We start from the raw sequence: 7,913 nt of genomic DNA on the forward strand, positions 1-7,913 counted from the left end.
GTCCTGTAAGAGGACATGGTCTCTTTTGGTGACTGGAGACATCCAACCTTGAGCCCTTTCCTTCCTTTTTGAAGCTGGTGCTCTTCACCCTGGCTCCTGGTTTACATCCTTGCACCACCCTTGGCCCTACCAACTTGTGCCACCAGCTTGGCTTTGGTTTGCTGTCAAACACTGGTCATGATGTAGAGCTCAAAATGGACTGTAGAGCTCAAAATGGACTGTAGAGTTCAAAATGGACTGTAGAGCTCAAAATGGACTGTAGAGCTCCTCCTTGAGACCTGGAAACCAGGTAGGAAGGAGATGACCTTCAACACCCATGACTCAGGAGCAACCTCTCTGGTTGGAGCAAGGGACTGGGCACAAGCTGGGTGTGGTGGTGCCTGAATTCATCCTCCTTTGTCTTGCTTTCTTTAGCTTGGAAGTGAAAGAGCTCCTGCCAATGGGTCCTGAGGGGTGATTCACTGCTACACCCCTTTGAGATCTGGAGGTGGGAGCTGCTGTGGGTGGAGGACAGCGGTGGCTGCGCTCTGCATGAAGAACAGCAGAGGATGGAGTGTGGGGGGAAGCGTTGCCCTGTGCCTCATGCTCCTCTGGCTTTGCTGTTCTGTAGGAAACAAAAGGATCCTTTGACCCTTCCTCTCAACAGTAAAACTCTTCCCAAGACCCTTTATTCAGCTGCCAAAACCTTCAGACCTTAGCAAATCTGGGCCGTTTGGTGGCGTTTTCTTCTTGGCTTGTGCGAGGAAAGCTTTTTGATGGGTACCTACCACCGTGCCTCAGCTTCCCCCCTCCCAAAGGCTGCTGAGGTCTGTGCTCTCCTTAACCCCTTCCTCTCACCTGGTTCGAGCACGTCAGCATGCTGGTCATCCTCCTGAACTGTGTCACCCTGGGCATGTTCCAGCCCTGCGAGGACGTGGAGTGCCAGTCGGAGCGATGCACCATCCTGGAGGTAAGGGCATGGGGGGCAGGGCAATGGGGGGCAGGGGGAGGGTTCTGTGCTGCCTCTCTTGCCTGGCACATGTGAGGGGCAGAGGGGGTGGCTGTCCTGGGGCCTGGGTCCCCCCATCTTGTCCCTTTTCCCCAGGATCCAGCCATGAAAGCCCTGCCCATAGGGGTGGTTTTTCCCTGCATGCAAAGCCTGTCCTCCAAGGAGACCTCCTGCCATGGCCCTAGGTGAGACCCAAAGGCTGACTGGTTGGGAGTTACCCCAGCAAGAGCCTTTCTCTCCCCATTTAATAAGGGTGGGAAGGCTCAAAACTGGACATCCAGCTCCCACTGGAGGTGTTGACCACTCCTGAATTGCAGGATAGCCAATGGCACAGGAAGCCTCTTGCTCACAGTTGGTTGGTGCCACCCCAGCCAGCTCCCTGCTGGCATCTCTTGGGTGGCTGCAGTCTGCTCTGTGCAATATGGTGACTTTGCCTTTGCTTTCCCTTCTTCATGAACACCCAAGCAGGGGATGGGGCTGTCCCTGCTCTCCTCTGCAGGGGAACCCCCCCAGCTGAAGGGCAGCGTTACCAAGCTCCAGGATAGCTGATCTTTGGGAACTGCATCCTGGTACAGATCTCCCAGCCCCTCCTTGGCCACCTCAGTCCTCATGGGGCATCAGGCTGTACTCCATCCTCCCTGCATCCTGGCAATCCCCTCGCTGCCATATGCCCACAGGATTTGTTTTGGAAGCACATCCCAGCAGCATCTGGTGTGTGGGCTGCACCTTGGCTCTGGGCTTCCTGCAGCAGCTCAGTCCTCAGGCTTGGACCCAAGTTCCCTTGTTTCTGAGGCATTCCATCGACCTGGGCAGGGACCTCTGAGGTGTGGTAGTGTAATGAGCTTGGTTTGTTTGAGTCCTGCTCCTTTACTTCCCTTTGAGCATCTCAGCAATCCAGGAAGGCTGGTGGGATCCTTCCAACCAACCTCTCTTGCCCCAAAGTTGGGTCTAGAATGCCCTGCAAGTGCCAGGAACAGCAGAGTTTACCATCAAACCCTCTTTCAACCTTAAAAGAGGGTCTGCTACAGGCAGAGCCAAGTAAATGAGATGGATTCAGAAGCTACTAGAGGGTTGTTATGGAATGAGATCAATTTGGGAGAAACTGTTGCCACCAGAGGCATCTAGCATAGGGATCATCTCAGAGGATGGTGAAGCAGCACACAGAGGTGGCCAGTCCACCTCCTTCACCAGAAAACATCACCCTACAGGCAGCTGTGGGCTAAGCTGGGTGGTTACAGCATATTGAGGGTATTTGCATAAACCCAAACTGTTATCTTGAAGGGTTTCCAGGCAGAAAAGGGCTTCAGGTAAAGCCATCGTTGTCCTTCACTCTGTCACAGCCTGCAGGAGGGACTGGAAGCCAGAACATGAGGTAGAAAAGCCTGAACTCCTTTATGGAGGCAGCTGGATACCAGTGGTGAAATGAGCTGAGATAATGGAGCAAAACTCCAGTGTAGTTTATGGAGGGAAAGGCTGGTTGATAAAACCAACAGCCAAAGAAGATGGAGCTCAGACAGCCACCCCGAGGTCCACGGGTGCACAGTGGGGACTTGGCTTCCCTGTGGGTGCTGCTTGAGTTGTACCATGGATCCACTCAGGCTCAGCATGGAGTTGGCAGAGACAAAACAGCACACAGCATGGTCCTTCAGAGGGGGGTTTGGGCAGCAGCAGGGATCTCTGCAGGTGGAGGAGCTCCTGTGCTTTAGCAAGTGTGTCATTCAGCACCACAAAGCCTCTGCACGTGGCGTAAAAGCAGGCTGTGCCTCCTGATGTTCAGGGTCACAGGCAGCATGGAGAAGAGAGTCCATGGAGTGGTAGCTTCAAGAGCATCCTACCTGTAATCTCCAGGAAAGCTGGAGAAATCACCAGGTCCCCACCACCCTGCAGAAGTCAACCTTTAACTAAAGGCTGAGGCATGTTCCACAGGGCCAGCAGTAGATTAATTTGCACACTTTTATTTGCAATTCTTGTTTTCACGGCCATCTAAAACCCCAAATTTTGACCTTCATCAAGAGGTTTCTGTGCTGGGCACACAGGGTTGGCAGCAGGGTGCCCTGAGCCTCTGCACCAGGAGGAACCTCTCCAGCCCTGAGCCTCTGCACCAGGAGGAACCTCTCCAGCCCTTCACGTGCAGCAGAACTGCCCTTGTGGTTCCTCTGCTCCATGTGCACGTTCACCCCTGGTCCTGTCTGGGTCTGGGGGTAGGAACATGGGCTCTTTGGTTGACCATGAAGGTGTCAGAGGTGAAGCACATCCCTGTGTTAGACAGGACAAATTCTTTCTAGGAGGTATGAGCTGCCCAAGCTGGAAAGACAGCTGCCACTGCAAGTTCCTGAGACCTCACAGCCCCAGCCACAAGCTGCTGTGGAGTGTGTGGGCTTCAAATGCCAAGAAAAACACCCAGCCTGTACAACAGTGAGGTCCTTGGGTCTTTGTCAGTGGATTAAGAGAAGCTGCTGATGTTTCCCAGGCACAGACTGGTGCAGGAGCTACGCTCAGGGCTCACCACCCCCCACCAGGTAGTGCAGGGTTTATTTCTGGGTCCCAGCTGCTTTGCCTCAGCATCTGCCAGGGTAGATGGAGGGTGGTGGGATCACGTGGCTGCTTGCCCTGGTCAGAGAGCCCAGGAGAACTGACTGTGATCATCTTTTACTGCTCTGCAGGCGTTCGACGACTTCATCTTCGCTTTCTTTGCGGTGGAGATGGTCATCAAGATGGTGGCCCTGGGGATCTTTGGGCAGAAGTGTTACCTTGGAGACACGTGGAATCGCCTGGACTTCTTCATCGTGATGGCAGGGTCAGTAACACAACCTTCCCTTAACTTTGTGGGGAAAGCAAGAAAACCCCACAGAGCCCAACCTGTAGGTTGTCCAGGCTGGTTTTCATAACACCTTGTGAATGCTGCAAGGTTCAAGCCAAGAGAAAGTCTCATGAGTCTCATTTGGTTTCACCTCTGGTGACCACACCAGGTGATGGGGTGGGATATGAACATCAGGGCAAAAGCCATCAGGTTTTCAGTAGAAATCTTTCACCAGTGTCACCTTTGTCATGTCCAGTGCACACTGGTCTAGTCCTTGTAATGACCAGTGCTTGCAGCTGAGACTGAGAAGTTCTGCTGCCTCCAGAAGGGCTGACCAAAGCAGCTCAGCCCCATTCCTGCTATGGGACACCATTAAGAGTGAGGCAGAAATTGGCCAGACAAGGAAAATCTCACCCAAAAAACTGATTCAGAAGGTTGAAATCCCAATGGGAGAAGCTGGCCAGAAGTTGACCCACATTGCAAGTGCATGCAGATGCCTCCTGTAAACTTCTCCTGGTTTACATCTTGCTGCCATCTCCCAGAGCTGCTCATTCCTGCAGGGGATGGTAATAAATGGCTATGAGGAAGATCTGTGTGCTTTTGTCATCAATTCCCTCACCCCCACAGGGAAGAAACGAGTGGCCTAAAAGCTTGGCGAGTCTATAACTTTTATTTTTTCTATAAATAAATGGATTTTAGAAACCCCAGGCTCACTTAGCACAGCCTAGAAAGGGATAGCCTGCTTTAATTACAGAGCTCTGCCTCACTTCTAAATTCCTAGGTTTCTAATCACCAGCCTGGGGTTAATTAGAACATTCCTGTGATAACGTTGGGGCAGTTTTATCCTCCCATTAGTGATGTACCATCTTCCCTGCACTAATGGAGGGAAATAATTCCATGTGTTTTGTCTGGAATACAATGAGGAGTGGCCTTCCTGGGTTGAATAAAACATGAGCTCTGCTGAGCAGAGCTTCCTTTGAACCCGTGTGTGGTTCTAGCCTGGGAAAGAGCAGCAGGGACAACAAAAGAAGCAGTTCAGGATTTTTGCTGTTGCTGCATCTTAGCCAAAAGGAGCAGGGGAAGGGCAAGGCTGTGGCTGCAGGGGCAGCTCAGGGTCAGGAGTCTGCCATCCCTAACCTCTGCCTGTACCTGAGTCAGGTTTGGCCCCAGGATCTTTGGGACGAGGGGGAAGGTGGCTGGAGTCAGTCTGGTGGTTTTCCAGGGTGTTTCCCCACCCTCTGTGGCTGGGATGTGTTTGGGAGGAATGAAAACAGCAGAAGCAGCAGGAGACCCTACCAGGAAGCCCTGCTGCCAGTCTGGTGTGACTGGGGCTGAAGATGAGAAGAGGAACAGCCCCTTCTCTGCCCTCTCCAGATGATTTCGGTGTGTTCAAGCCATACCTGTGACATTCTTTGCCATCTCCTGGAAGAGATGCAGGTCTGGTTGCTGGGCCAGCTGGTAACACTGGGGGAGGGCAAGGAGAAGCTGTGCAATGGGCTGGGGCTCCTCACCTCTCCCACCACCACCACCAGTGGCTGCTCCTGTCACTGGAGGTGCTTTTAGCAGGGAGCAAGCTGCTGGGCTGGCTACTGGGATACCAGGAGTTGCTTTTTTGGATGTGACGAAGTTGTTATGAGGCTTTTTCTGATAAGAAGGGCAACAGATGATAGGCAGTGCTGCCTGCTTTGTTTGTCCTCTTTGGTCTCCTCAAATAAGCTGATCTGGCTGAGCAGCAAGTACACCAAAGACAGCGGAGGGTAAGCAGAGAAACTACAAAATAAACAAATCTTCTGCCTCTAGCAACAGCTCGTGTCTGAAGTTTGTTCCAGCTCTGGAAGCCCTTTCATGTTTTGCTTGCCTGAGAAATGTAGCCTGGAAAATTTCAGCCCGAATGGAGCTTACAACCTTTCAGTCTGTCCAGCAGCCAAGCTGAAAGCATTTCCTGAGCACCAGAAATATTGCCCACGAGAGCTGGAGCCAGGGAGGTTTCTTCTGCATCCAGTCCCTGGGGATGCTGCAGGCTCGTGTGGTGTGCTTTGGACATCTCCAGCTTGACAGCAGAAAGACTGGAAACTGTTCGTGGTGGAAGACATCTCCAAGGCTTGTGCCTCCCTTCTTTCAGTACCCAGAGGCTGGAGGCATCTCCTGCCAAGTGCCAGTCCACCCAGACCTCTGGTTCCTGCAGGAATCTCCATCTCCAGAAGGTTTCTGTAGGGTTTACACGTGTGATATGAGAACAGGACCCCAAGCTCAGCCTTGACAAAGAAACCTCTGAATTTTTTCATGAAGGTTTCAGATGTTTTCACTGCTTGTAAAAGGTCCAATCTGGAATCCATCCATGTCTCAGGTTGGCTTCGGTGGGCAATGTAAATCCCCTGAGACTTACCTTCAAGTCCTAAATGGAATATCACAGAAGTTCAATGCATCAGGGTTAGAAAATCTGTTTCCTAGGCCAAATCCTCCTTATTCATCTTTTATCAACCCTGCTGAAACTCCAAGGGCCAAGGAAAAGTGAGGCCCAAGGGGTTGGCCCTTTAATACACGTTGTTGCACGTGCTCCCTGGAGTAAAACCCAGCTCCCACTGGAGCACTGCATATTCCTTTCACAGGCTATTAGTCCTTCAAAAACTGTCTCAGTTACACTCAGATCCACTCAGCACATCAAGATTCAGCGGGTGGCTGTGTTGGGACCACATCAGTGACCAGATTCAGGCTTTGGTGCTGTCCCCTTCAGGGGCTTTACACACCACTTTGCCTGTTCCTGGGAGGTGTGTTTGGAGCAGACACCTGGTGCTGGCTCCAGGCCCTGTTCCAGGCAGGAATGGGCATTTCCAGTGGCTTTCCCACTGTGTGGTCCTTTGTTGGAGCTCCAGGCTGCTTAATGAACATGTTTCATTTCAAACCTGTCTTTGTGCAATGCTGGGTTTTAAAGTTATTCCTCACGCTCGGCTCGGTCCCTGTGTCCAAGCTTGGAGGTGGTTTTGATTTATAAAGACTCACTGTTTCAGGTTAAAAAAAAAGAAATATAACTCTCTGGAAGGTTATCACTAAAACCAGCTCAAAATCACCAAGGCTTCTGCAGGGCAAGTTCAGGCTAAAGGGCCCAGGTCCCCTCGGTGCAATGCCAGTGGCATCGCAGGGTTCCACCAGACAGCTTCAGCACAGAGAGAAGAGACAAGCAAGCATCAGAACGTCTTGATCTTCCCAATTAAACCTCGTGGAGCAGGGCAAGGCATCAAGCAGATAGTGCAGGGCTCCAGCGTGGGCACATGTGCCAGAGCAAGGCTGGCCCCAAACCAAACCTCCCTCGGCTGCTGCCTGGAATCCGTTCAGCTCTCGCTCCAGCCCGTTTGGCTCCTGCTTCGTGGTGGCACATGAAGATTTTGATCCATGCTGGCTGCAGGGTGCTTGAAATGAAAATCTCTCTTTGCCCCAAAGCTTCTGAAGCGTCTGGTCGCAGCAGTTCAGCTCATTATTTGCCTTTCTCCTTCCCTGTCTTGTTTGTTTATTCAAAAAAAACCCCACCAAACCAAACCCAAACCCAAGCTCCTTCTCCGTGGGATCCAACAGCTCACTCACAGGGTTGCTTTTGATGCTGTGATGTTATTTGAACAGGCGTGGTGAGAGATTTGTGACATATTTACAAGTGCTTCCCCGTAGTCAAACTCATAAATTGTAATTACAGGCATGCTAACTAGCCATAACCCCATTAAAAAAACCCAACGCTGCAGACATTTGCCACTCAGTGCTATAAAAGAGCAAGAAAACTGACTGAACTTCATGTCCTCCCCAGCCTGGGAGGGAAATCTTTATGGGAAGAAGAGATGGAGCGTGAAAAATAAAACGTTCCCTCTTCTTAATCAAATGGAAAGCAAACTGCTTCAGCATCATTTGTCAGGTTTTGTCACAGGGGGAGAGAGAAGCTGGTGTGAAAATACGCCGGGGTGCTGGCAGGGGGTCTGAGCTCAGGGAAAATGACTTGACCTGGAGCTGTGCAGGGAATGAGGACAGGCTGAGAGAGTTGGGGCTGTTCAGTCTGGAGAGGAGAAGGCTCTGAGGGGACCTTATTGTGGCCTTCCAGTATCTTAAGGGGGCTACAAGAAAGCTGGGGAGGGACTTTTTAGG

General features: G+C 51.7%; 1 protein-coding gene across 1 annotated transcript in view; it reads left to right on the forward strand.

The window, feature by feature from the left end:
• Positions 1–838: 838 nt before the first annotated feature.
• LOC103780403 (voltage-dependent T-type calcium channel subunit alpha-1H-like) overlaps positions 839–7,913 on the forward strand; it is a gene marked incomplete at both ends in the record, with an annotated part of 7,951 nt that continues 876 nt past the window's right edge. Inside the window, 2 exons of the mRNA XM_008948074.1 lie at positions 839–949; positions 3,652–3,785. Of these exons, the coding sequence (XP_008946322.1) occupies positions 839–949; positions 3,652–3,785 (245 nt within the window). The remainder of the gene's footprint in view (positions 950–3,651; positions 3,786–7,913) is intronic.

Source organism: Merops nubicus, unplaced genomic scaffold (genome assembly GCF_000691845.1).
Source record: "Merops nubicus isolate BGI_N331 unplaced genomic scaffold, ASM69184v1 scaffold6889, whole genome shotgun sequence".
Lineage (NCBI taxonomy): Eukaryota > Metazoa > Chordata > Aves > Coraciiformes > Meropidae > Merops > Merops nubicus.